Source organism: Canariomyces notabilis, assembly GCF_033297395.1.
Source record: "Canariomyces notabilis strain CBS 508.74 unplaced genomic scaffold N656scaffold_7, whole genome shotgun sequence".
Lineage (NCBI taxonomy): Eukaryota > Fungi > Ascomycota > Sordariomycetes > Sordariales > Chaetomiaceae > Canariomyces > Canariomyces notabilis.
The window spans coordinates 583,746-610,743 of NW_027041829.1; the positions used below are offsets into that span (position 1 = coordinate 583,746).

Genomic DNA, 26,998 nt, shown 5'->3' on the forward strand with positions numbered 1-26,998 from the left:
GTGCTTGATTTTTGAGTGCTTGATTTTTGAGTGCTTGATTTTTGAGTGCCTGATTTTTGAGTGCTTGATTTTGGAAGGGCTTGATCTCCGCGTCCTTTGGTCTCCGCGTCCTTGAATGCTGCGTGCTTGATTTCCGTGTGCTTAATATTCGGTACTTTGGTTGGGTGTATGTACTATGTACTCCCGTCGACTGGAGTGCCCTTTGCCATGATGCCATTCTGTCCAAGGTGCCGTACGGTACTCGTGTCGACTTCCGACTCGACTTAAGGTAAAGTAGGTAGGTACCTACCTGGTGTGCCCTTTTGAGGTCTCAGCAGAAGAGCGTAAGAACTTCTAATGAGGGCATCAACACTTCGAAACCTTCCTCTAATCAAGCTCCGGTCAATTCTTGACTGTTCACAATCGATCCTCAGGCGATAGCTTCCAATAAACAATCTCGACTCGCCATCAATTACCGGACATCCAAACATTAACATATTTGTTGACAGCCGAGCCTAAACCCATCGGCAAACCGATGCGACCGGAACTTGGTTTCCATTGGCGCCAGGTAATCTAATGATTGACCAGGTAAACCTTTCGACCTTCGATCTACGGTGTAAGCGAGTCATATGCTGTAAGAAAATGAGGTGCTCGTCACCCTGTGTTCGGGCTCATACAATCTAGGCTCAACATGGAGGATGCTGCTGCCCTGGTTGTTGGGCGCTGCATGAGTCGTTTTTTGAATCTTCACGTACGTCGGATGCCTCGCAGGACATCAATCACCTCAACTACAATGCCTACAATGTTACAGCAGAAGTGAAACATGGGACGGAGAAAAGAGGGACAAGCGTTGGATTACGGGTAGTTAGCCGGTGCTCTGTCTACCGCAGAATTGGTGTAGAGAAGACAGTTTTGGCATTTCCTCGATCTCAGGCAGACAGTTGCCTCCAATCTACGGTGCGAGCTGTCGATGGACGATCGAGTCCCGTCTCCTACTACCTGCTACGCGAGCTGCAGCATACCATTAGTTAAGGTATGAAGTTTGTCAACCGGTATGCCAAACATCAGGTATGGTGCAGTGTATTTGAGCCGAGTACTCCGAACCTGCCCGCCGATGTCCAGGAGAAGGTGCGAAGGCATTCCTTCATGGGAAGGCGGCGGGTGGGTGGTGGGAAGTGAAGACAACAAGAGGAATTGGGGAAGTGGTACAAAAGTAAACGGCTCCAGCTGGATGACTGGTTTACCCTAAGTACTATTACCGTTAATCGAGGCATCACCAATCTGGCGGAGGATTTCATGTCGGTGCCTTCCTGTGCATACATCTTTTGACGCTGCGCAGCCTGTACTCATTGCTATACGGAAACAACGGTCGGGAATGTGCGCTTGAAGCCCGGCAGGCGCTCGGTACCCCGGAGTTTGATTCAGGCTTGAAAGGCGGCAGCAACGATAGTGAGCGCTAACGGAGCTCAGTAGCTGCGATACGATGGAATGGACTGAAGGGGGAAGGAAAGACAGAGAGGTAGGAGCAATGGAGCATGAGGTGAATGACTCTTTGGAGTACCGGGAAGAGCAAGTCCACCTCATGCATGTCTCCTTCGTATGATGCCACTCGCTTCATACTTCATGAGCTTTACGTGATTCAACACTTCCATTCCATTATGCATCGAAGTGACTCGACTCCAAACCGCCAAAATGGAGAGGAGCGGGAGCGATCCACCAATGGTCATGAATGCTTTCCATCAACACTACAAAGTCGACTGAAACTTGTTGCTGATACTAATTGCCCCTACTCATTGGGGGCAGATCTAAGTAATGGAGACGTGTAGACCAAGAAGATTCGTAGTGTTGCCATGAGGTTCGGTATTCATTGTCCTTGTTTGGTATGACGTTGGGTGGCTTAGTGACGTCTAGACAAATTGAACCCTTGGACAGAGTACGCGATGTCACTATGTGCTCAGTGAGGTCTGCAGAGCCATCCATCCGCACCTAGCTTACGGGGCTGGATGTAGGATGAGAATGCTTAAAGTCGTTTCTTCTCAATCAATCATTTGATTCGTAGCTATAGGTATAAAGCTTCCGTCCCCAGCTGGCTTGCCATGCAGGGATGTACTTGACTACGGTAGTACGGAGCATCCTCCGCGAAATAGAGGCTCGCGAACTGAAGCCGGGCCCATCGACATGTGTAACATTGCCTACACGCCAACATGCTGGTACTTGAAGCCCGAAGAGAGCCTGGTGGATGAGGGCCAGTGACTTAACGTGATGTCGAGATTCCCATCCAAAACTCGTGGAAGGCATCATGGTTACCCATGCGGGACAATGTCGGTCTCCTGCCTGATTCCAGTAAGCCAAGGATGTCATTCCTACGCAGTGCCAAAAATGCCTGAATTCATATCTCTCCTCCTCTCGAGCTTCCCTGTACCCAATTAGCAAGCCTGTCGTCCCTAGTCTCAGAGACCTTTGACAAGTACTCATTCCTCAAGATACACAATCTCAGGATCTCACATAGCACTCCATCAAAGCTCACGGCTAGAAAATCCATGACGTCCGAACCACATCCAACCTTCCTCACTATACCCCTCGAACTCCGTCTCGAAATCTACAAACACCTCCTCACCATCCATGCTATACCTCCCGAGTACTACTGTTACCACGGAATTCCCACGTATCCTCACGCCTCCAACCCACCACCACCACCACCATCACCGCGGCCAGAACTCCTCCATCCCCAAATCCTGCAGACCAACCGTCGAGTCAACAGCGAAGCCACGCCCGTCCTTTACGCGCTCAACACCTTCACCCTGACCCTCGATGCCCACGCCCACCAACCTCAACCCTGTCTCGAACTCCCCCTCCTCGGCCCACGGGACTGCTACTCGTACTGGTACTGCTACCCGCCGGTAACCAGCCCACACCTAGCGGCCCAGATCCGGCACTGGCGCTTGCATCTCGCACTAGACGACCACGAGCCGTTCCTCCCGATCGATTCATCGTCGTCGTCGTCCCGACGAGGACCAACCCAACCCCAACCTCAACCTCAACCGCCGCTGCACGTGCCGCGATCCACCATCACCACCACCACCACCAGCGCTGCATCCTCTGCTCCTGCTCCTGCAACTGCAACAGCAACAACACCCACGGCACAGACTCCGGCTCAGCTGCTCACAAACGCGACGTCAGTGACCATCTTCCTCCGGCGCACCCTCGGCGCACTGCTAGGCGGCGCCAGCAGCGTCGATGCACTCCGGCCCTTGGAACCTGTCCGCGGCGTGCGCCAGGTCATTATCGAGCCCACAGCTCTGGGCGGCGGGGCGGTGCTGGAAGGGTTTGGGGGGTACATCGCGTGGCTGGTTGGGGTGATGGGCGCGGCGGAGGGGGAAAGGGTCGGGGAGAAGTACATGCCGCGTGATGAGATCGAGAGGAGGCGGTTGGAAGGTTGGGGAGGGTGGGTGAGATGAGAGAGGATTTTGGAGGGGATGGTGAATGGGATAGGAGGGTGGAGGGATGGATGGATGGATGGATGGATGGTGAAACGAGCGGAAGTGACTGCGAATACACATGGAACAGGGACTTCTAGTGTACCGAGCCAGGAACTGATCCCTTGTCTTACTTCTCCAAGGAGCAGCAGTATCTCGTCAAGTCGGACTGCAGATCAAGTGCAAAGCATGAATTTATCTACTGTCTATCCTCTAGCTGCTGGCTTGTATCTGTCTGCGGGTGTATCCCTGTATCAGTCTACGGCTATCTACCGCCATCGCTTATACTCCAGATGTCCTCTCCAGAAGCCAGAAGGAAGAAACAACAACGAAACTAGATACATCGAATCTCTCTCATCTACAGTCGAGGCGCCAAGTCCTCATTAACGTCTTCCCAGCGCTGATGGCGGGTGAAACGGCCCGAAAAAGCAAAAAGTATGCACAAAGGGAAAGTGAAATCAAAACAGAAATCATCGCCCCTTTATTGCCCCTACCCAATAAACGCCTCTCCCGCCCTGATGCGATGCGCATGCAATGCAAATGGTCTTTTGAACCGGGGAAACGGCTTGACCCGGCTCCCGAATTCGATCCCCCTCACCTCATTACAATCATTCGATGCCGCTGCGGATGCAATCAGGGTTTATGCAGGCCTCCCGATATGGTTGAACGTGACATCTTGCATTGGCGCGACAAGTGCCGCTGCAGAAAGTTTGATTCATGCCGTGCGAGGGGCGGGTCGAAGCGGGTTGCGAAAAAACTCGGCAGTCAGTCCGTCCGTCGGTAACCCCCATCTCAACCCCGCTTCACGGCCAAAAAGCCGCTTCGCCCGGCTGGAATGGACTTTCAGTTGCGACTCAAGCCAGAATCCTTTTCACCATCCTATGCTGTCCTCCCATTGCCCTTCATCCAATCGGGCAGAGATTTCCAACCCGGCTGCCCGGGACCAAGGGGCACCCTCCCAAAGTTGTCGTCCAGGTCGAGCAGGATCTTGAGCGCGTTGCGGGACCGGTAGAACGGGCTGTCGACGGCCTTTTCCTTGAGCGTCGCCATGGCCTCGGCCACGCCCGCCGCCACCTTGGCCTCGGACGGCTTACCCGGGAACGGGAGGACGTTCTGCAGGAGCTCGTACGCGGCGAGCGTGAAACCAAACTGCGGCGACGACCGGAAGATGCGCGCGGGCCCGCCCTTGAAGAAGGCGCGGAAACCCTCCTCCTTCCAAATGGTCTTGGCGGCGTGCCGCAGGCCCGTGTACGTCGTGTCGCCCTTACGCGCCTCGACCTGCAGGCGGGTCTTGATGACGTCGCACGGCGTCGTGAGGTATGCGGCCGGCATGCCGGCGATGGCGCCCGCCGTCAGGAGCTGCAAGATGCCGAGCTTCTTTGTCGAGGATTCGCCAAAGACGTCCCTCTTCAGGTGGTTGTACGTCGGGAAGTAGATGGCCGAGAAGGGCACGTCGCGCAGCAGGCACGCCGATGCACCCTTGTACAGACCGACCAGGCCGAGGTTGCGGACAATCCACATTGCGGAGCGCTTGGGTGCGCCCTCGACGCTCTTGGCCACCTCGCCTTGTACTTGGAGACGGATCTTGACGATCTCAAGCGGGTTGGTGAAGACCTGCACAGAAGGCAATCAGTATCATTCCAGGGTTTCGTCCGGAAAAAAAGGGTGGCAGACGTACAACCTGGCAACCACCAGCAGCACCGCCGGCAATAACCTCGTGGCCCCACCAGATCTTGCCCTGCTTATCCGAAAACCACCCTCGGACGAGATCGTTCACGGTAAGCTTGATGGCCTTTTCGGGCGCGACACCCACCAGCTGTGGCAGGACGCCCGAGTACAGGCCCCTGAAGCCCTCGTTCCGAATCACCTTCCTGAAGCAGTCAATCGAGTTGTTGTATAACCTCTGGCCGGGGCTCGCGCCGCGCTGGTTCTGCATCCTAGTCTTGACGAGATCGATCGGGTACACCATGAAGGCGCCAAAAGCACCCGCCATGCTACCCAGGGCAAAGTTGTACGCCGACTCCATTGCTTGGGCCAGGAACTGGGCCCCTTTAGACTTGACTGCGGCGGAAGCGCGGCTGTCTGCCTCATCATCACGCTTCCTCCAAGACGGGTCGAGCACCTTTGCAAAGTCCCTGAGGCCGAGCCTGCCCGAGAGCTCATCGAGACTGGCAAAGTGGAACAGAATGTCGGCCTCCATTGGTGTGAACAGCGAGAAGCGAGTGATCTTGGCTGCCTGGTTGAGGAACTCGGCCCTTGTGATCTTGCCGTCAGGGCTTTTGGCGCAGGCGCGACGGACAATGAGCTCAACCAGATCGATCTCCTTCATCATGTTCTGGAACGCCCGGACGTTGGCATACGATACCTTGCTGCCCTGCGCGATGTTGCACAGCGTGTGGAGGTTCTCGAGCAGGTGATCCGAGAGCTTGTGCTTGGACGTTTCCTTGATGATGCGTTCAAACTCTTCGGGCTCGATAAAGCCATCGCCGTCCTTGTCGAAGTACTGGAAAGCCTGCCGCACGCGTTCCCCCTGCAGGCCGCGCAGCATCTGTGAGAACTGCTGGTAATCCATGCTGTGTCTCTTCTTCTTGCTGCCGATGTACAGCTTGGCCCACTCGCAGTCCCAGTCGAACGGGAGGCTGTCGGGCCCCTTGTTGAGCTCGTAAAGGCGGCGGAAGTCGTCATACTTTACAGCGCCCAGGCGGTCGACGTCGAAGAGACGGAAGGCAATCTCGTACTCGGCGTCGGGCTTGCTGAGGAGGTTCTCAAAATACGCCCAGTCGGCAAGCGTCACTTTGCCCTTGTTTGTCCGATCGGCGACGCTGAACAGGATCGAGTACTGCTCCCGCTTGATTTTGTGCTGCAGCAGTATGCGCGCGTCAGCGATTATGCTTCCAAGCGAGGTGGAATAGGAAAACAATCGAACGACAATGCTTGCGACTCACATAATCTTCGTGCGGCGGGGCAATGGCATCGATAAATTGCTCAGCGCCGAGGTAGAGCTCGCCAGTCTCGGGGTCCTTGAGGGCATGCCGGTTGAAGCGCGCCTTGGTCTGCGCTGACAGCTGCGGAGGCTCCGTGGAGCCGACAAGCGTCTCCTTGACAGCCTCCTTCACGGCCGTGACTTTTGACATGGTCAATGGCGACGCCGCGGGTCCCGAGCGAACTCAATTAACCAATGTCGCGAAAGAAATGGATCTCGGCGCTGACGAAGCCACGGAATGGATTGAAGTGCTATCGCAACCCCAGTGAAAGCCGCAGTGAGTGGGTGCGATTCGCGAACGAAATGCGCAGGGTTGAGTCACTCTGCGGCTAGAGTCAACGAGTGAGGGAAATAGCTAAAAGAGAAAAAAATCACGACCTGTCGCACAGGTTGACTACTAGTCGCAAAGAAAGAAACCTTCTCCCGCCTTTTCTTGCAGACCGCCAACCGATCCTCCTGACCAATGCAAATTTATGACAAGAATTGGCTTGATCAGATGATGAATAACGAGACAGATGGTTTCATGAATGAGTGGATCTGGGGAAAAGATTCAACGACCGGCTACCCTGGGAAGGCTGTGGAGCGCTATTCCGAAGCTTCAAATTTTTTTTTAGCCCTTGAATGATTCAATCAATCCAATCCGATCCCGCACTCCCGGCGGCGCAGTGGGGGTTGACAGGCTGGGCACAGGCTGGGCTTGGCAACCGGCAACCGCAGAATTAACCGAGGGACAACATGATTGGCGCGGCAACTACCGCAGACATCCCCTGACCGAGTGTGCCTCCGTTGGTTGGGTTCCTGAGGTGGTGGCAAAGGCGGTCTCACGTAATTGCCCCGTGGGAAAGGTTTAGCGTCGCTAACTGGCTTGATCACCTTGGGGTTGGCGATCACGGCAGACTATACTAGACTAAGACTCTGGCCGACTCAAGTCAGTTTGCTGCTTGCTGCTGGCGATTCCTGGGAAACGCAATCCATACATACATATACTACTTGGATTACCTGCAATGTCATCAGAATACTGGAAATTCTTTTTGGTCTACCGTCTCTGTTGCTATCGCCTCTGCCAGAGTGTCAAACGAGCCGCCCCGACATGCTAGTAGTGATATTTCGCCATCTTGAGCAGGAAAAGAAAAAGATCCCGTTCGTAAGCCTGGCCTGAAGCAAATTATACTCGTACATGAAGCCCACTCTTTAACCCGGTAGACGGAAGTGCGCCCAAACCCATCCCGCAAGACGCCGTCCTGCCATGCTGCTGAATCCCTCTATCGGTGCTTCAACCATGGCTGTCCCGTGTTCATCCGAGTGCAGGAATATCCCATCTCAACGCCGCCCGAAGACTCTTTCGTAGCACTCCCTTCAGACACTGTTTCGTTCTCGGCGGGCAAAATTATATATAAAGACAACGCGAGGAATCGCATAGTAAAGGGGATGAGATGCCGTCGTTAATCTCATTAATTCATCACTTTGTGGCGTTGTTGCAGGTCGTTGCGGTGTTGTGGAGGATCGAAAACATTAAGGTAAGCACCAGATTCTGGAAGATCTAGGAACCAAGATAGGCATGATCCAGCTAGCGCGTGGTTCATGCCTGGGCTGACCGAGTCCAGACTGGCCCAGATATCTGATGCGGAAAGACAGGTGTTAGCAACAGTGACAAGGGGTAAGAGCATCGGCTCAATGTCTGCGGTAGCATGGTCGAGTACACCATCGAGAAGAGGCCGCGATTCTTCAGTGGTGGTGGATGCTCACCAAGTCGTAATAGGAAATCAGTCGAAAGGCCGAGTCCCGGCAACGCCGTAAAAGGATCCCAGAGCTCACTGCCCGGATTGTGCCGCCCTGACCATCGGGCAGCTGTTCCAGCGGAGAAGCGCTTCTCTAGGTCGGTTATGGAATAGATACAAAGAAAAATATAGCCGGTCAAGTTGGCTATCATCCGCAGAGCAACATGGCCTTGTCTACCCCTTAATAGGGATGAGGTTGCAAGGCGGCGTCGTGTAGGATCCACGCAGCTTATCATCGAAAAGGGATGAATTGCTTGATCGAGGACCTGCGCCGTACAGTAGAGAGAGCGTCATCCCACTTGCGATCTTTTCCGCGACTATTGTAGACGACTTTTGGTACTTAGGTGACGAGTACTTGTCAAATACTGCGCCATGGTGCTTCCGAGGGTCCTGGCAGCACTCAAAAATTGTCTGGAGAAGCGGTTTAAGCTGGCTCAGCGTGTAGCCGGAGTAGTGGACGTGGGCAGGCGTCTGCAAGTTATCAGTAAGTGCGCTCGATTTTCAGTGCGGCTAGTCCACGTACCCAACCTCCCTTGTCCAGAAAGAAACGGGAGATACAGTGCGCTCCGGCAGCAAGGTAGCTCGGAGGGCAGCCAACGAATCGCTCATCCATGATGGTGATCTCGAGGAAATATTTGGCCATCGTCCGTGTGTCAAGATCGTAGTCATCTGCCTTGCTGATTCGCCGGAGAAAGCTCATTGGACCGGGCCACCCGAGCTCAAACTGCAGCATGCTAAGCATGAAGCGCTCCGCCTTGATGATCTCTTCGGCCGTGTACCCCGAGTCTACCATGTAGACGATCTCCTGGACCGAAGGGCAATTGATCTCCTCGTATTTGGCGGCCAAGAAAAGGGCGGTGGCTCCAACAAGTTGCAGCTTTCCCAGGGAGACGACCTTGACCGAGAGAAAGCGATCGATGTAGTTGACTGTCAGGAAGAGGGTTTCTGGAAGAAGGCAGAACCGGTGGTGAACTTGCACCAACCAGTCCATGAGGACAGCGCGCATTGACCACTGAATCTCGGTCTGCACGTCCATGTAGTGTGGGTTGGGGAGCATACTGGCCTGCAAAAAATGTCAACAATGGAGCACGGGGGGGCCTGACAAGGTGACTGGGTACCAACCTCCAGATCTCTCATGTACGCGAAGATCTCCTCGCCATACTCGGCAACCATGCTCACGTCCCATTTATCTTCTTCCCACTCCTCCTCTGTCAGGTTTGCCAAAACCCACTCCTCTGCCATCTCCAGCTCCCTTCGAACGTTGGCCGTAACATTGGGCGCAAGCAGCGTTGTTAGGCCACCGGTGGTGTTATCGCCGAGTGAGCGGAACGAGTGCGCTGTCACGTAGCCTTGTTCCTCGTAGAGCTCCTGCTCCTCTTCCTCGTCGTCCCAATACTCCTCTGGCTCAGAGGTGACGGGGTGGGCTGGCAGTGTCTTGTTGAGGTCCGGAGAATCGGACTTTGAGGGGAGCCCAAGTGCCCGCTCAATACCAACAGGCCCCGGTTGCTCGTTGCTCACCAGCTGATAGGCGGCATACTCGGCCTCCTGCGACAGCCGCTCGACAGCGTCCTCGTAAGTCGCTTCCGTCGCCCCGTCGTCCATATCATCCTCGTCCTCAGAGTCAATTGTATCGTCCATTCTGACCGCAAACTTGCTTTGTGTGTGCAGAAGAGTCTGCTGTTCATTTCGGAGCACAGGCTGGCTTCTGTAATGGCGAGGGTTCTTAGCCGGCTTGGCCATCAGCGCAGCAAGATCATCGGTAGGCAACGCAGTCTCAGGAAGATCGCCCGCTTTCTGCTCCTTCCTATCCTGGTAGACGGCTGTTCCCTTCTTAGATACTCCACTCCTTAGTGGCGGGTTGGCTAGCGAAATGGCGGTGCGTTTCTGGCCGAGAATATTTGCACGGAGAATTGGATTTCCTGTCTGATTAGAACCTGCGGAGGAATGGGAAACGCCAACGGGGTGCTTGGAGATATCGCTAGCGGTCCTGGACGCGGTCGTGGCTCGCGACCACTTCTCTGTACGAGCAACCGGTTCATTTTCCTTGTCTTCCAGCCTGATGTCGTGGGTCTTGACAATTGCTGTCGCCTGCTTGACACGAGTCTTGACGGCAATCTTGCCAGCCGGTTCGGCAACGAGAGTTCGGGCAGTGTTGCTCACATCACCAAAGGCTGTTCGCTTGGGAGGAGCGTTGAGCGTGCCAGAGGTTGCCATGCTCCTGAGATTGCTTGCAGACTTGTGGCGCTGATGGATGGGTTGCTTCGCAGGAAGGATATTCTCTTTGTTGGGCACGGCTGGCAAGGCGCGAGCAGGGCGCTGGGGCTGTCCGTTGAGTCCTGGTCAGTGTACGGTCGCGAGGCACGCAAGTACGGGAAACGACGCGAAGGTTTTCGTGTCAGGTTTGGTGGGGTTGGGCCAGGAGGAGGAACTGGCAGTCACGGAGGGGATGTCGTGGAGGAGAGAGCAGGAGGATGTGATGGGATGGCGTAGGAGTTGGGATGGAAACCGGGGACAGTACCTTCGCATCCATCTCGGCAAATGGAGCGTGGGAAGTATGGAATCGACCTCGATAGACCTCTGATGTGAATATACCGTCCCTCGGCCTTGATAGAAGAAGTGTATAGCGTAGATACTAATCAAGTTGCGCGCTATGAAAGCCGGATAGTCAAGCTCTTCGACGTAGGCCGAAGCCGGGCTTGAACCCGGCGTGTTGTTGTTGTTGGTGGTGGTGTTGCTGTTGCTGATGATAAGACAGACCAAGCCCGTAATCTCATGGACTCCTGAAAACCAGCATGCGGTTTGTTGAGACACAGCAATACCAAGTCAAGACTGCCTCCGTCCGAAGCGTTGCGCAACGTCCTGAGCCGGAAGGGACGTGGTCACTGGCCACTGTGTTGAGGTGACGGGATCGGCAGTGGTCCGTGGATGTGGCTGAAGCTACAGAGAGCTTGCACTGGCTAACACGGTGGAAGCAACGCGCCGCACACTTTGCCTTAGCTGTCGGACACGTACAAAAATGAAGAATGACGAACTAAAAGTGCAATAGTAATGCCTTCTTTCGACGAGGCCTCTGAGGTTCGGAGGAAAGATAGGGAAGGTGTAGGATCGCTTCGTGAGGGTGAGGCTTCTCATGGATACAGTGTTCCATGGCGCTTTCTGTTTATGTCCTGACAGGCTTGGTAAACACACCGCGGGCAATGTTAGTCGATGTGGTCTGTGCCAACCCTGCGGCTCCTTCTGTTGGTCGTCGCGGCGACCTGATTCTTCCAGACCCACCTTAGCTACATGACGTAACTTCAGAGTTACGGATAGCCCTAGCGGATTAATGTGGGGTCTGGGCAAACGTCGCGTCAACTCAGCAGACCAATTGAGCAGACAACATCGATAAATGTCTGCACCGCGAGTCCTTCAATGCTCTTGACACCGTTTGTATTGCTGCAGACGCATAAATACGCTCGTTTCACTCCTTTTGGACAAAAATACGAGGCTTGCAGCTCCTTGTCGCGGTATATCGAGGCATCTGTTTCAAGCCGCCAAGACTATCGAAACAGAGCGTTGGGATCGCCAAACTTCCACGTCCTCACGTGAGTCATTTACCACGTTGCGCACCACATCAAAATTACGCTTCTCATCAAGCACTTGACGTGGGAATAGAGCTATTCGTTCGTTCATACTCACTTTGTTCAGCCTCCCAACCCCCACGGTGCGCTAATTCTACCGTCATCATTTTGCTTTGCTCAAGGGATCCCGCCGGAAACGACGCCCAGCCAGCGACCCAGGGTGGGGAATGACCGCTCTCAACGACCCAGCCACTCCGACCAGTAGGAGAGCTCGCGCGGCAGATGATGAAGCACAATGTTTTGATGTTTTGATGTTTTGATCAATTGACGCGCGACACTCCAGACTTATCGCGCGGGGCTGTTTGCCGAGCGGGGGGCACACAGAATGAATCAGCCGTCCAGACTTCTTCGATGGAATGTGATCTCGCTGCAGCCTTTGGAGCGACCTGGGCGATAATTCATTGTCTTGTCCGTCAATGGCTTTCGACAGGCCTCTCAAATTGCTCCCTAGCAATACACGGAATTTCGTCGTTTCGACTCACGGAGCCGACTGCCCTAGATGCTACTCGCGTGGGGTCATCAAGTTCGTTCAATGGCAGCTCTTGCCAGCTGAAGGTGGTGAATTGCATGGCCGTTTTGCCCTTGCCGAGTTTGCGGGCCGGAAACTTTAATGCCTCCGTCTCTCGCCACAATGCAGAGGGGTTGAAGGAGCACAACATTTCCTTCCTTCTGGTCTCACCTCTTTTTCAACCCCGCAAGGGCCGGCTAGACGTGGCAAATCAGAAAGCGAATTATGCAACAACACTAACGTTAGTTCTTGCAGTTGTGGACGCACTTGCTGCACGTCTCTCATCGTCCAGCCAGCTGTGAGGCGACAGACCTGGGCACAGATCGCCTGGATTAGTGGGGCGCCATCTGTTCTAGGGTCTTCCGGTTCCTAATAAGGGACGGCCTACCTACGGAGGTACCGCCTGTGTTAGGTCGCCCTTCAGTAGTGAACTGGGGCATCCGCATTGAGCTGAGAGGCATACATCGAGATAACGTACCAACCATACTGACCCGGATGCTTTCAGAAGGACGCAATGAAAGCTATCGTACTTCGTAACAGGTCGCAGATCGGCAGCTCGAAACGGCCAGGAGTGTGGTTCACTCAGGGCGCCCTCGATGATGGCTGGCTATCCCGCCAATGGATAAGCGATCCCCCCAAACCTTGAACAGGAGCGGTCGTCTTGGCTGCCCGCATGCAAAGACCAGAGCCTAGACCAAGAAAGAGTGTCGGGCGAGGTGTAGCAACGAGCGGGTGCTTTTGGAGTGACCTCAACCTATGCAGATGTACTCCCTCGTGAGATGTGTCATGGCCATCCACAGACTGGAGGGAAACAATTTAACCCGAGGTTTCTGAATACAAAACTGCGCGAAACGAGCATAGCCGGGGCAGCCTTGGGCTCAGCATTCACAAAAGATGCTTGGGAGTTTGAACGAGCTAATTCGACAGGGCCTTGGATTTGAGAGTTGAAACTCTGCCAGCGCATCGAGCCGCCGTCTCCGAAACTCCCCATCCTTCAAAGCGAGCAGCTACGCAAAATCGCCTCGATTACGAGCCCCGCCACCATCCTGCTGTCTTCACGGCAGGATTGCCCAGATCAGGGCGGGCAATCAAGGACCGGCAGATATGCGCATATACCTTGCCCATAGTGCCTTATATTTTTCAAGCCTGTTCGTACTTGCGCATTTTGAATTTCCGACTGTAGGGTAGTTGCCGGGCTCTCCCCCTGTAACCATTTTGAGTCGCTCAGAGTTGTCGGCGAACCTAGCTAACTTGTCTTATTCGTTGCGCCCACAGCGACCACCTATGATACCCGATCTAACTAGCATTCACGCAGCAAGCGCTCTTCTCGGCAATAACACTTATATGGCTCCCTCGCTCCAGCTGTTGGACCTGTTCTGGCTTCGTTTGTTGACCTTGGGCAGTCTTGCGTCTCAAAGGGTCTTTGGTTGCCAGACCCCTGCCTCACGCTAATCGCTGATCTCATCCTACCATTGGTTGGCCGAGAGCCGACCTGGCCGCGACATTCTACCGCCGGGGGTGTTTATCGACTTGTCTGGCGCATTCTCGTCCAGTGACTCCCGCCGGCCTCAGAGGCCCGGAAGTGGTATGCATCATCAATTCAACATCCCTAACGTTGTGTCTATTGCGCCGGGACGTCGTGTGCCCAAGGCAGTCGCATCGCACCGTCAGGCCATCCAATGCTTGATTTATTACTTAACCCATGCTCGATAACTACCAACTTTGGGCCATCCACCATGATGCCTAGAATCCAATTGTGTGCCGTCAAGGTACTGTATGTACAGTACAAGTACCCTAAAGATTCGATGCAATGCTCCGTTGAAGGCTTCTCAAATGCGCGAAACACTTTCGAGAGCCCCCTCTCGGGTGGCAGGGTGCTCCCCGCCAAGGTTTGGAGGTGAAAGAGGCATGGACATGATTTCCAAGTTACATGCCTCCCATTTCTTTCCCAAGTTTACCGCGACACAACGCATACTGTAGCGGAAAGACCTGTGCCTTGCCCTGACCGCCGACAGAACAGCCATGCTCATCCAGTCGCACCTTGACGGTGGCCGATTCAGCACCTGTGCTTCCCAGGAAACTGGATGATTGTGAGTTCAAGTGCCATGGGGAAGCGGAATTGGCTTCCGTCTTATTGCCGTTTGCGACAATTGTCTTCCCTTTCCAGACCGACCGGTCGAGGGTACAGTACATAAGGTACTCCGTACAGACGGCGCAACCTGAAGATCAGGAATGCGCCGTGTACTGTACTCCGTACAGCACATACATACCAAAACGAGAAATGAGCGAGGGCTGGGTAGCGTCGCTTTCTGCCTTGTCAATGGCTTCCAATTGCAGCTCTTGTATCAAGAAGGGCCGCGATTGTGTAGGACTGCTTCTTCCCATTCGAGAGACAAGAAGGCCAGACAAGGCCGGACTAGCAGGTGGTGCCAGCGCTGGCCGCCGTCGTAGTGGATTTCGACGCAAGCGCTGTGTTGGCCGTGCGAAAACGGGGTTCCACCGCCTCCAACGTTCAGCGCAAGGAGACAGAATTGCGATGAGAGTTAAGCGCACGAAGCGCAAAGTAAATTATGGTCTATATGTGGCCGTCAATAGGAGTATTGGTCATAAATTCCCTTTCATGCCGTCCAAATGCCTTGGTAGGTAAGGTATTCCCTTGGGATCGAGTTGCGGGTTTTGCGCCCCGGCACAGTGTCAAGTTAATGTGAGCCTGTGCTGTGCAGTACGTTGAGTGTGTCCGGGTTGGGTGGTGTGCGATTGCCGGCATCGACCTTTTTAATGCAGATTCTTGCGACTCCTCTATTCTCTTTCTACGCACAACTCCAGAATTGGTCAACTCGAGCCATCAAACCGCACCGAATCCTCCTGGTAAGTCATTGTCATTTTGCATCCGTCGGTCTACACCCGTCACTTCTTCCCGCTGCCAACTCCTCGATCGAATCTGTGTCCCGCGACCTAGCTGCTCACTGTCGGTCTGTCGAGGTCAGTGGCCCGGTTCCTTGTGTGCGCGAGCATCAAGAGCGCAAGCTTCTTCCAGCCGACACCACCGCTTTCCCGTCAACCTGGTAAGTGGTTTCGAACTTGTATCCTCATGCGATCGAGGCCACGCAGCAATATCCGACTGTATCTCTCTCTTCGCACCACAACTTGCTCCGCTGCTGGGCCAGTCATAACTTCTGCGCACAACTTCCGCTGCCAAAGCTCTGGGCACCTCCACCCGTCTACCTCCTCCTCCTCTCCACCGCCTGAGCAACAGCTCTTTTTTTTTGTTTTTTTTTTTTTTTTTTTCACTATCGCTGTTTTCGATGACTTCACTCCCTGTCGCACACAGAGCCTAACCGCTAGTTCCTTTTGGCAGATTCCTGAGAAAAATCGCGACCCTCAATCGCTGCGCTCGGCACCCGGTCCCTCCTCGCTGCGCTAGGCGGTGACTCCCAGACTAGTCGGTCTGTCGGCACAATCACTCTCAGTCGACGCCGTCTATCGGCCCAAAAACACATCATTTCCCAGCCCTCTTGGCTTGGAATGTAACTGTTCTGCCGCGAGACGACGTCGCCCGCACGCATTTGAGTTCCCAACCCAAGCCGCACCACGCGGCACTGACGCCGCCGGTATTCTTGCCTACCGACACGATATACATCGGCTTCACAGGGAAGAGCACCTTGCGGCAGTCTTAAAACCTCTGCCGTCGACATGGCCGCAACATCTTCCAACGGAGCAGGCCCGGGGCCGGGGGGTTTGCAAAGCGGCAGCGTTTCCCCTCGAACCGTCACTGCGCCAAAGACAGTCCAGTTTGTGCTGGTTTTCCAAGACTCACCGTACCGAGCGCGCTTGCCCTTGCGTGTTTCAATCTACCCCCATGACACCACAGACTCAATCATCACGACAGTGAAGAATTTTTACGGCCTATACTCGGGTCCAACCGTCTCGAAAGGCGTAAGTTTTGAGGACGAGCAGCGCAATACGCTCATCGCGCGTTACGAGAACTTCCGCAACAACATGACAGTCTATGTGCGTGTAATCGAGGAGCTGCCACCTTTTGGGTCACATGGTTACCACGCCGCCCAAGGTGGTCCCCAGAGCTACTACAGCGCCAATGGGTATGGGCCCCCAGCACCTCAGCAATCTGAACATCATGGCCCCCGTCCTACGTCCAGGACATCGCGCCTGCGCAGTCCGTCTCCCAACAGCGGGCGCGGGCGCCGCAGCACCTCGGCGGGCACCAATGCTGCCGGCGGGAAGAAGGGGCGATCCCGGTCATCCAAGAACCGCTCGCAGACTAACGGTGACGGTCATAGCGATAGCTTCAACGGCTACAGCAGCGGCGATGGCGCCCCCGGTTCCTCATCGGGAAGAGCCAAGGAGCAGCTGGGCAACACGGACATCAGCGTAGAGAATATCGTTGAAGGTGGCCGTCGCAAGCGCGCCAAGTTTGAGAGTTCGGTAAGGAGGGAGTCTGGACTGGCAAGATCATCCATGTTTCGATCACTAATCTTTATTACTCTCGCAGGAGCTACCTCTCTTCGCTCCTCCGCAGATGCCTGCCGCCACCTCCAATCCGTCAGTGTCGCCGGCTCGACGGATGGACCCTCACCGCAATTCTCTGCCCTTCATTCAATCGGGGCAGAATCCGTTCAGCAACCCCGCCCCGCTTCAATCCCCGCAGGGCTATCATAATGGATATGGACATGCAGGGTTGTATGGGACACCTAGCGGTGAGCATCGCCGAAACCGTGAGAGCTGTGGGTTTCCCTCCGGCCCAGCAATGGGCCCAGGCATGCACATGATGCTCACTCCGGACCCGACAGTGGGGAGCTGTATGTCCGAGGAAGACAAGGACGTTGCTATACAGCTTATGCGTCTGGGCGAGATATCGACACACGGCCGGGCTTCGGCATCGACATTGGACGACACATTTAGCGGAAGGGCCGACGCCGCCTCCTCGACAGGCGCAACCAGCGAGGCCGACAGCTGCGACGAAGACGAAATGCCTGCGCCGCGGAAACAAAAGTTGGACACTTCGGGAGGCCAGAAGAGATTGTTCCATACCACTGAGAGCCACTTCGCTGGACCTCGAGATAGCGCCGAGGTTAGTGGCGACGACGCTGACTACTCAGATGGCGGCGAGAACGGCACAATGGCTACCCCCACAACCAAGCCTGCCAAACTCAAAGCCAATACCTTGGTGAAAGCTCGTCCACAATCATCGAGCAAGGCGAAGTCCTCCAAGCCGGCCAAGCCCAAAGCGAAAAAGGCAGTTAGTGGAGCAGGCCCCGCCTCCCCGGCATCACTTCCTATGTCTCGGAAGGAATCCACCGCCTCGAATCCGGCTTTCCCTCCAGTCCCCGGCGAGGAAGAGCAGCCGGATCTTTCGACGAAGCCCCGCTGCCAGCGCTGCCGCAAGAGTAAGAAGGGCTGCGACCGGCAACGGCCTTGCGGTCGGTGCCGCGATGCGGGAATTCCCGCAGAGCAATGCATAAGCGAAGACGAGGGCAACGGTCGCAAGGGTCGGTATGGCCGACACATGGGCGTGCCTATCAAGAAGGAGGACATGCCGCCCCCGGCGACCCCGTTGCTGCCGGCTGCGCCAATCGCTCCCGCTGCTGCTGCTACGCCGTTTGCCACCTCTCCAACCTCCGCCTTCAGCATGCTGGATAAGAATAAGAAGCGTAAGAGGTAGTCATGCGGTGATGGGTTGCCTCCTTACGGCACTCTTGAGGGAAAGCGCGAGTTCTGGGGATTTAACATCCAGCAGTGATGCCTTCGCTGGTGTCATCAAGCCTTTCGGCAGTTCATATCATCATCTGCTCGGCTCTTTTTAAGTCCTCCATAACGTTGAGGCGAATCTGCCTTCATACACCGGCGCCTGCATCGGCATCCACTCCTTTCAAACCGCTCCTCGCCAGTTCAACGCTCAACCACGCACACGCCGAGGAGAGAAAAAAAATGATCAGGGATTGGTTGACGGCAATAGGTTGTTGTGTGTGTGCGTGTATGGGTGTCTGTCTATCTGAGTCGTCAGGTTCGATGAAAAAGGAAAATGTACTCTTTCAATCTTTATCGACTACTCCGCCGCCCGTCGCACGTCGCCCGTCGCACGTCGCACGTCGCACGTCGTTCGTCGCCCATTCGGACATCTACGGTTCTTTGTCTTGGGAGTTTTGGGGCTCTGATTTTTCTTGTTCTACCGCATCTCCGGGTCAGAGCAGACTAGCAAGGCAATTTTTGCATGGTCTTTACTTGGGCGCATCTGGTTTTCTTTTTCCTATCACAGCCTTCCTTTAGTTTTATTGTTTCCATGTCCACTCATTTTGCGCTTGGCTTTGCTCGCACCGGATGGAAACCCGTTATTTTCATGCCCGGTGCTGGGTGGTGATGCGTCCCTCACCTCTTGTTGCAGGGGGCAAAGGGGTCATCGAATAGGGAAAAGGCCCGGTTGTCGGGAAGGAACAGAAGGTGGTTTGGTTCCGTCCGAGAGGAAGTGGGGAGGAAGGGGAATTGAGATGAGGGTGAAGGTGAGGATGAGGGACGGGTATATCTTTGTGGTTTGCCAGGTTCTGTCTGCGGACACTGGACTGGCTGGATTGTAGCTTTTGGCTGCGTTGTGGGAAGGGGTGCCCGGGAAGGGAGAGTGAGAGGGGTGCAAAATCGGCGGGGCTATTGAAGCTTGAGAGCGAGGACAGGTTTAATTGAGTCTTTGGGTGGTTGAAAAACAGGGGTGTACTAACCCAAGGTCCCAACGGAGAATTCCGGATTTTCTTTTCCCGTTTTACGCAATTTTCCTAACCCGGACTTCTGCGGTGTTGGTTGTCTCTGGGGAGGATGGATGGGTGGTGTCGTTCCGTTGGTCTTTTGGTCTTTTCGGTCTCTGGGCCTATGTTCTTTGGAGTTGATTGACTTGCTCTGGGTCGCTTGGCTTTGCCTCTGTTTTTATATCTACCTTGTCTCCAGCCATTCCTCTTTTGGGTCCCATCTGCCGCTGTATGCTCCCTCGCCGGAGGACTTCGGTCTAGGATTTTGCAGAGTTCGCGCGGGTGCAGTGCTAAGCGTACAGTACATAGGAGGGAGAAGCGGTGGGAAGGTTGGCCAACTTTGGAGTGGAGTACTAGCAATCTACAGTGCCTTACTTACAAAGGTTGTTAGCGGCTGGCAGAAATCGATGTTCAACAGATCCAGTTCGAGATATCTCTGTATGTGTATTCCTGCTGGGTTGAGTGGGAGCGATTAGCGGTTCCTGTCTTGTCCTCGTCTATCCCAAGCAAAGCTTACGGGGGAGCCATAATATATGTAGTATGCTCCAGCGCGGCTTGGGGTGCCCTTCCAGGCCCCAGGGGATGAACGTAACTCCAGCTTGGGAATATATGGAGGTATAGAGACGTATCTACAGGACACTCGACATTGACCTCCAAGGTTGGAGTTGCAGTAGTCTTGCGCAGACCAGGATCAAAATACTGCGGAGACTGTTATAGTGTATGTAGAGTCAGGTAAGGTTAAACTGTACACGTGTAGAACAAACTTTGCCGCTAGTCCAATTTTAGCATAGCATCCGGGAAACGGCGTGGTTGGGGCGGACGAGTTTCCAGTTCTTTTGAATGAGAACAGAAAGAACCTGCCTGTGATCTGCAAAAGATGGTTACAGCTGTTTTGGGGGTTTGAGATCGAACGGTTTCTGTGACCCGCTTTTTCCCAATGATTTCCATTTGCTGCAGGATCTGATGGTGCCGGCCCGCAGGGTGTCATGTGGGGTCGGACCGGCTGCCTTCCCTTTCCGATCAGATAGGGCAGAATGGAATCACCTCATTGGCTGTTTGCTTCCAGGCGCCATGGTTGGATCCCGCTCGGCTCTCTGAGGGTGGGGGTTGGGATTTGCAGGGTGGCAGTTGCTAGCAGCTGGCTGGCTTGTGTGAAAACGGTTTGGGTCTGAGACACCGTTGCATTGAAGATCCCCCGGACAAAACTGGCGGTCAATGGCTCTTTATTTTCACAGCACCATTATTGATCTTTTGTGCTGTCGTAATTTGGCAGGCTCACCGCCGATTTCTTTATGATTGTCTTGCTATTCGTCGCATGACTTTGACGTTGACTTTGCATTTCCGTTGAAGGCCTTGGCGACATACAAAGGCATGCTTCTCTCATTGTGGCGACGGCCGGTCTCGTTCTGGATTCTTCAATGCCGTCACAATCATGGCAGCCCAGCAGGGTAGCACGACATCAACTTGCTCGGGCGATTCTGCCGGTGGACAAGTTAGGAAAATCCTGACTTACATTTCACTTCAAGCTCTTGATAAGCGAGAATATTCAGGGTTTCGGTTAATATCTCCTTTGCTTCCCTCCCTAGTTCCCAGTTGCAGTCAATGCAACGCATACATCGGCGATCTCATATTTTCGGTCGGTCCTAGAGTGGGGTCAACGATGCCAACAGCCTGGGCGGATTATGCGAGCGGTCTCTCGTCGCCAGCGGCACTGCTGACTCCCCGGGTGCTTCCGGACGAGCCTGTCGGATCCGGTTTGCATTGAACAGTATCCGACAGCAAGCCCTCCGACGGCATCGTCTCCGATACGGCTGTGGGCTTGTGGCGGATCACTTGCATTCTCCCGGTTGTCTCGAAGGAGATGGCGCGCAGACGCAATTGCGGGGAACTGAACCCGGGCCGTGATTCGTCGGAAGCCCAATCGCTGCTAGCTCTTGCAAAGGGCGTGGAGAATGACATCGAAGACCGCGCGATGTCGGTGTCGGCGGAAATAACACCGGAAGAGGCTTTCAGGTGGAGCTCTTTCGCAAACTGTGACGGCGTAGCATTCACCAACGATCAGGTTGCTACGGCTCGACTACGGTCAGAAAAATGGCTGGCTTTCTTCCCAGAGACTTCAAGCAAGTTTTCCCATGGTGCTCTGCGGATTTCATCTCCAAGTGATCAGCATCGCCAAATTCGCGTCAGATGGCTACAGAAGACGACATCGAGAAAACACAGCCCGGCAGCAGACAGCCTTCGCATCTTGATGATGAATTGGGCCCCGGAGCCGCTACGCTCCATGCCCAAGACGGCTTTCAACCTCCTGACGGGGGTCTCGTTGCTTGGTCTCAGGTCTTGGCTGGGTGTTTTCTCAACATGATGGCTTGGGGATACCCGTCCACGTTTGGTGTATATCAGCTCCACTACCGGGATACGCTCAAACTACCCGATGCTCAGATATCGTGGATTGGCTCTTTGCAAGTCTTTCTCGCCTTTGCCATGTGCGCGTTTTCAGGGAGACTGGCCGACGCTGGGTATGTGAAAGCGACCATTGCGGCCGGTTCATTTCTAATCGTGTTCGGGACGTTCATGACGAGCCTGGCCTCGGAGTATTGGCAGATTTTCCTGGCTCAGGGGTTGTGCACGGGATTGGGCTTGGGCGCTATCTTCATGCCTCCCTTGTCGGTTATCAATTCGTACTTTAAGTCGAAGAGGTCTTCAGCCATGGCTATCTCGGCAACCGGGACGGGTCTTGGGAGTGTGATATTCCCCGCGACGATCCAATATCTGATACCCAAAGTCGGCTTTCCATGGGCTGTCCGCTGCGCTGCCTTCGTGGCGCTGGTCATATCGGTTCTCGCGTTCCTGATGTTGAAGCCGCAGCTGAGGCCTAGAAGGTCCGGGCCACTTGTCGAATGGGACGCTTTCAAAGAGGGCCCCTACCTGCTATACACGCTGGGTGCCTTCCTCTTTTTCTGGGCATTATATTTTGGCTTTTTCTATGTGAGTACAGCAGCCTCCCTCTCCGCGACTTCCCCATGCTCATATTGTGTACAAGATCAACGCATACGCCCGCAATGTCATTGGCTTCTCCACGACCGACTCGGTCCAGCTCCTCCTCATCACCAACGGCATGAGCGTCCCAATCAGGCCAGTAGTGGGCTACCTGGCAGACCGGCACGTGGGTCCGATCAATCTGTACGCGTTCCAGACTTTTGTCCTTGGCTGTATGATCTTTGCTTGGACCGGCGTGACCACTCCAACCGGCATGTATGTGTTCTCGGCCTTCTTCGGTCTGGCAAACGGAGCGGCGCAGGGCGTATTCGGCGGGGCGTTGGCCAGCTTGACAAAGGACCCGAGAAAGATGGGTACCCGGTTTGGCATGGTCTGCACCCTCGCGGGATTTGCCACACTCGCAGGGCCGCCGACAGCCGGCGCCATCATTGACAAGTCCGGCGGTCGCTATCTGTGGGCTCAAATATGGGCAGGGTTGGTGATTGTGCTGGGCTCTCTGACGCTCGCGGCAGCGCGTTGCGCCGTAACGGGATTCAAATTGAAGGTGAAAATCTGAGACCAACGTTGGACACCTTCGATTCTCAGTGATTGATCAATTTGGCAAGCCGGACTTCTGCCATCCTGACAGCTGCACCCGGGGGAATACGGAGAAGAACAGAAGCCAAGTTTATTTCCTCTCTTCACTCAGAAGGGATTCTTCTGGTAAGCCTTCTCCGCCTCAGCATACGCATCATAGCCATATAAGAAAGGCTGGATCTCAGGACATGTCCACCGACTGGGAAACGGCGCTTTGAGCTCCTTGCCTAACATGCTCGTCATCAACGCATCCCTCTTCTCCTGCTTTACGCCGTCCTCCAAATGCGAGTCATCCCGCTGCTTGAACGTCTCCAACTGGATCCTCCACCCCCTCTCCTGCCTCAGTTCCTGATACAGCTTCGAGACACACGGCAACTGCCTCTCCTTGTCGCTCCTTTTCACCTTGCCCAACAAAGACCCCAGCACGGCCCCGTCCTCCAGGCTTGAGTTGGCGCCCTGGGCAAGGTAGGGCAGCATCGGATGGCAGCAATCCCCGGCCATGAAGAAGGTACCCCGATCATTGGCCCAGTCGGGCAGCGCGTCCAGCCACATCAGCCGCCACTTGTGCACCGCGCCCTTGACCTGGCGCAGGAACCGGACCAGCAGCGGGTCCCAGTTTCGGAACCGCGCCCGCATCTCGTCCATGTCCCCCTCTAGCTTGGTCACCCCGCTCGGCAGATCGTCCGGGCACAGGAAAACCATGTTGTACGCGTCGCCGCCGCGCACCGAGTACCCAACGCAGTGCGCCTTGGGGCCGATCCAGAAGTTGACTGTCGGGTTGGCCACGAACCGCCGCAGCTCCTCTGCATCCTCATCCTCGCCGCCAATGTCGTCCTTGTGGATGGTGATGCGGTAGGCCAAGTCCCCTGTCCGAATAGCCGGGCTAGGGCGGCCGACGAAGTCCGAGCGGATGGCACTCCACAGGCCGTCGGCTAGCAGCACCACATCTCCCTCTACGATGGTACCGTCGTGGAGGTGCACGACGGCAGCGTCGAAATCGACGCGCACGGCGCGCGAGCCCAACCGGATGCGCACGCCCAGCGACGTGCACCGCGCCACCATGGCCTGCTGCAGATCGACGCGGTGTAGGTCCCAGAAGGGATGTCCGTACCGGGACATGACCTGGCCCTGCAGGTCCGGCTCGTGGGCGAGTAGTTTGGTGCCGTCGTAGCGATGCACTGAGAGGGAGGAGGGCACGGCGGCGAGAGGCGCGAGGGTGGATGACAGGCCCCAGTGCGAAAGCAGGCGTGTGCCGTTGGGGGTTATTTGCAGGCCGGCCTTGGATGAGGATGGGGTGGCATGTTAGCCGGGGTTGGTTGTGAGGTTGTTGTTGACCGCGAAATGGACCGGGGTTGCTCAGGGGAAGGGGTGATGACATTCATCAAACAAAGGAGGGGTGACAGACACTACATGTAGTGACACAGGGCTTGCAAAACACAGGAAAGACAGACTCAGAGAACAAGAGTCGTATCAACGTACCCCAACCTCCTGCAACTCCTTGACTGTCTCCAAAACGGTCACTTCATGCGCCGGATTTGCCAGCTTTGTCGACAGCGCCGCCGACAGTCCAGCCAGCCCAGCGCCGATAATTACGAGGTGTATCCCCTCGTCCGTGTTGTTGCTGTGCTCCGCCATGTTGTGTCTCTCGATGTCCCGCACCGTTCCAGGGGGTTGTGACGACGGTTCACAGATACTCTCAAAGTTCGTCTTGCAGAAACGGATTAGGTACGCATTCGGCAGCTATTACGACTCACATACAAGATACATATATACATATATGTGAATACATACACGTATATATGTAAATGTAGATTCAGTTGGGCAAAGCCATAGATCTGCTGGCCCAGCTGCTGTGCCACCGGGAAGTGGGGAGGATCAGGATCCGGCACCTGAAGGCGGGGAAGCTTGCGCAGCGACCCGACGAGGCGGTCCAGCCTGGGATAGCAAATGCCGGACGGCAAATAGGCTCGGGTTCTAATAGTTCAGCCGCTGCGCATCACACACAGTAGTCGAAGTCCAGGGTCCTAACCGTGAGTCTAGGGAATCCTCTACAGGACAGACCGGTAATCTTGCGGGTATCTAATCCATACCATCATCCCTCTCTTGATTTTCCCATCTTTTTCGTTGACCCCCGGCCTCTAACCGATACCCAATGATGCAAGATGCGTACAGTATACATGGGGGAAGTTATGACGACACCTGCCACAATTTAAATGTCTGAAGGGGCACATTAAGAAAGGCCCTTCACGTCTATATCTCACTGAAAACATTACTGATCCTCGGGAATCTTCAGGTCCTCAGGTTCCACTACCCAATCTTCCTCCTCGCTCCATATCGGCGCCAGGGCAAAAGATCCCTGGATCTTGCCCATTCCGTAGGCAGCCCCGGCGTATTGGCTCGCATCGCTAGCCTTTTCCGCCGCGTCATCAATCAAGACAGCCGTCGACAGGAAGTTAGCCTGCACGCCAAGCCCCGCCTCCAGCGGCAGCCCGCCCCAGCTCAGCTCGACCTTCCCGGACTTGCGCACTATCAGATTCCCAATGTAGCCCCCAACCTCCAACCCGTCATTGTCCTCCAAAGTGGTTTTGTCTTCCTTCTTGGTCCTTCTGCTATCATCCTGAGTGAGGTCGATGTTGACGGCTGCGCGAGTTCCGTTGGGAGGCTGGTCCAGCATGACCACGTCGTCGTCGCCACCCTCCGGTTTTACGGTCTTCCTGGCCTCATTGCTATCTCGCCGCACTACCTTCAGTGGCGGAAGGATGCGCGGGAACTGGAAGAGGAACATGTGTCCCTCCAGTGGGGAGCCCATCCCGTCGCTGCCCTGGAGAGTGAACATGTTGAGCATGCGCTGCAGTTCCTCGGCGACAATCTCGGCTTCTGGGTCCTTGGGGGCCGCGGACTTCTTCTTCGGTTTCTGTTCGCCGGCCTGTTGGGCAAGCTCTTTCTTCTTCTGCTCGGGAGATTCAGGAGCCTTGACTTTTGCGGGTATATCGTCCAGGTCCATCTCTTGCCCTTCGGCCTCCTCCGTCTTGACTCGGGCACTGGCGCTTGTTTGCGGTACTGCATGGCCCCAGACGTCCTCGTCCCTAGCGGGCTCTGCCGAGCCTTCACCCGCCGATTGGCCAACGAACAGACCATCTTCGTCCGAGTCGTCGACTTCAAGAACACCTGCTTCTTCCTGGGCCTTGATCTCGGCTGCTGTCGCGATTACCACTTCCTCGTCCTTGTGCTCCACGCGGCGGATACCCATAGGGAGCATGGGCTTCTTCCTCTTCGTAGAGACGATTGTGGCGCGCGGCTCCTCCTCCTCATCGGGTTCTACGTAGCCGTAGAGCATGTCGGCATTGATCCTGTTGCGGTCAATGATGCCCATGGCACCATATTCCCCCTTGACCTCACCGCCCTGCCCTTCTCCCTTGACATAGCTGGGCCCGGATGCGGACCCAGACCCGAACGCAGACCCCGAGGCATAAGCGTAGCCACCTGCACCCGACGGCCTTCCTTCCCCGACTGTTGTGATGTTAGCAATCTACCTCCTTCGCTTTGAAAGAGAAAAGAGCACAAAGAACTCACTGCTAAACCCAGCAGACAACGGCCCCGCAGCGGCCCCTGCAGTCCTTAGATTCCCTCTTAAAAACCCACCACGACCGCGCCCACGGCCCCGCCCGCGCAGCCGGTTGAGATGTGCCAACCGCCTGGCTTCCTCAGCATCCCTTCCGGCCTCTATCCTCGCTTGTTCCTCGGCCAGGCGGGCGCGCTCGGCTTCGCTACGGCGAACAGCCTTTGGCTTGAACTTGCTGCTGCTGGTAGAAGAGCCACGACCCGCCGCCTCTGCTGCCGGGGTGCTCCGGGAGGATGTGGCTACTGTCTGTTGAGATGGTGCCGCGGCGGTAGCGGTCGTGTCGGGTCTTGGGTCGGAGGGTGTCACAGTCGTCGCTGGAGGGGCGTCCGCTGCTGCTGTTGTCGTCGTTGTCTCGGTCGGGGTGCTGGGGGCTTCTGGCTGTGCGGTCGCGTCATTCCGGGAAGGTGCAGCGGCCGCCGCGCCGCGGGCTGTTCCTCCCCGGCCGCGGCCACGACCTCTAGCTGTCGGCTTTGGAGGCATCGGGCTGTTTGTGCAGGAATGTGCTTTTAGTGTAATGTGCAACGACTCACCGAGGGTGGGTGCGCGCGAGGTTGCATTGGTTCCGGAATTTGCATTCGAGATTGCGTCCCTCCTGAATCTTTGCCCCGCCAAAAAGTTGCTTGTGTTAGGGAAGGGTAATGAAATTTAAAATTTCGAAATTTCAACCCTCCTGTGAAATTTTTTCATTCAAGGCCCCCCTGAAATTT

At 55.3% G+C, this 26,998-nt stretch overlaps 8 protein-coding genes across 8 annotated transcripts; 4 read left to right on the forward strand and 4 right to left on the reverse strand.

The window, feature by feature from the left end:
- Positions 1-2,154: 2,154 nt before the first annotated feature.
- On the forward strand, positions 2,155-3,561 carry N656DRAFT_777876 (uncharacterized protein). The gene has a single exon (XM_064814897.1). It carries the CDS (start codon positions 2,520-2,522, stop codon positions 3,435-3,437), a length of 918 nt encoding a protein of 305 aa, XP_064671422.1. The 5' UTR covers positions 2,155-2,519; the 3' UTR covers positions 3,438-3,561.
- Positions 3,562-4,334: 773 nt separating this feature from the next.
- On the reverse strand, positions 4,335-6,589 carry N656DRAFT_706566 (mitochondrial carrier; the record flags this gene model as incomplete). Its single annotated transcript, XM_064811363.1, has 3 exons — positions 4,335-5,069; positions 5,134-6,315; positions 6,401-6,589. The coding sequence occupies 3 exons, from the start codon at positions 6,587-6,589 to the stop codon at positions 4,335-4,337; spliced, it is 2,106 nt and encodes a 701-aa protein (XP_064671423.1).
- Positions 6,590-8,390: 1,801 nt separating this feature from the next.
- N656DRAFT_788754 (uncharacterized protein) lies at positions 8,391-10,746 on the reverse strand (the record flags this gene model as incomplete). Its single annotated transcript, XM_064816715.1, has 4 exons — positions 8,391-8,687; positions 8,740-9,279; positions 9,339-10,532; positions 10,735-10,746. 4 exons carry the CDS (start codon positions 10,744-10,746, stop codon positions 8,391-8,393), a joined length of 2,043 nt encoding a protein of 680 aa, XP_064671424.1.
- A 3,689-nt stretch (positions 10,747-14,435) lies between these two features.
- On the forward strand, positions 14,436-15,041 carry N656DRAFT_602825 (uncharacterized protein). Its single transcript, XM_064810262.1, has one exon. The coding sequence runs from the start codon at positions 14,626-14,628 to the stop codon at positions 14,989-14,991; it is 366 nt and encodes a 121-aa protein (XP_064671425.1). The 5' UTR covers positions 14,436-14,625; the 3' UTR covers positions 14,992-15,041.
- Positions 15,042-16,037: 996 nt separating this feature from the next.
- N656DRAFT_706579 (uncharacterized protein) lies at positions 16,038-18,024 on the forward strand (the record flags this gene model as incomplete). The annotated part of the gene is made up of 2 exons (XM_064811364.1): positions 16,038-16,787; positions 16,855-18,024. The coding sequence occupies 2 exons, from the start codon at positions 16,038-16,040 to the stop codon at positions 18,022-18,024; spliced, it is 1,920 nt and encodes a 639-aa protein (XP_064671426.1).
- Positions 18,025-21,283: 3,259 nt separating this feature from the next.
- N656DRAFT_706553 (MFS general substrate transporter) lies at positions 21,284-22,649 on the forward strand (the record flags this gene model as incomplete). Its single annotated transcript, XM_064811361.1, has 2 exons — positions 21,284-22,081; positions 22,137-22,649. 2 exons carry the CDS (start codon positions 21,284-21,286, stop codon positions 22,647-22,649), a joined length of 1,311 nt encoding a protein of 436 aa, XP_064671427.1.
- A 49-nt stretch (positions 22,650-22,698) lies between these two features.
- Positions 22,699-24,499, reverse strand: N656DRAFT_777883 (FAD/NAD(P)-binding domain-containing protein). The gene is made up of 2 exons (XM_064814898.1): positions 24,149-24,499; positions 22,699-23,947 (listed from the first exon to the last, which is right to left on the reverse strand). The coding sequence occupies exons 1-2, from the start codon at positions 24,302-24,304 to the stop codon at positions 22,778-22,780; spliced, it is 1,326 nt and encodes a 441-aa protein (XP_064671428.1). The 5' UTR covers positions 24,305-24,499; the 3' UTR covers positions 22,699-22,777.
- Positions 24,500-24,758: 259 nt separating this feature from the next.
- On the reverse strand, positions 24,759-26,835 carry N656DRAFT_844129 (uncharacterized protein). The gene is made up of 2 exons (XM_064819120.1): positions 26,243-26,835; positions 24,759-26,179 (listed from the first exon to the last, which is right to left on the reverse strand). The coding sequence occupies exons 1-2, from the start codon at positions 26,769-26,771 to the stop codon at positions 24,939-24,941; spliced, it is 1,770 nt and encodes a 589-aa protein (XP_064671429.1). The 5' UTR covers positions 26,772-26,835; the 3' UTR covers positions 24,759-24,938.
- Between the last annotated feature and the right edge of the window lie 163 nt (positions 26,836-26,998).

What these genes read in the sequence shown, in the direction of transcription:
- N656DRAFT_602825 (XM_064810262.1), top strand. Translation starts at nt 14,626, where the DNA reads ATGAGCGAGGGCTGGGTAGCGTCGCTTTCTGCCTTGTCAATGGCTTCC.
- N656DRAFT_777883 (XM_064814898.1), bottom strand. Translation starts at nt 24,304, where the DNA reads ATGGCGGAGCACAGCAACAACACGGACGAGGGGATACACCTCGTAATT. An exon ending in AGGAGTTGCAGGAGGTTGGG is followed by an intron (nt 23,948 to 24,148) that starts GTACGTTGATAC and finishes TCCTCATCCAAG; the next exon opens with GCCGGCCTGCAAATAACCCC.
- N656DRAFT_777876 (XM_064814897.1), top strand. Translation starts at nt 2,520, where the DNA reads ATGACGTCCGAACCACATCCAACCTTCCTCACTATACCCCTCGAACTC.
- N656DRAFT_844129 (XM_064819120.1), bottom strand. Translation starts at nt 26,771, where the DNA reads ATGCCTCCAAAGCCGACAGCTAGAGGTCGTGGCCGCGGCCGGGGAGGA. An exon ending in GTTGTCTGCTGGGTTTAGCA is followed by an intron (nt 26,180 to 26,242) that starts GTGAGTTCTTTG and finishes ACATCACAACAG; the next exon opens with TCGGGGAAGGAAGGCCGTCG.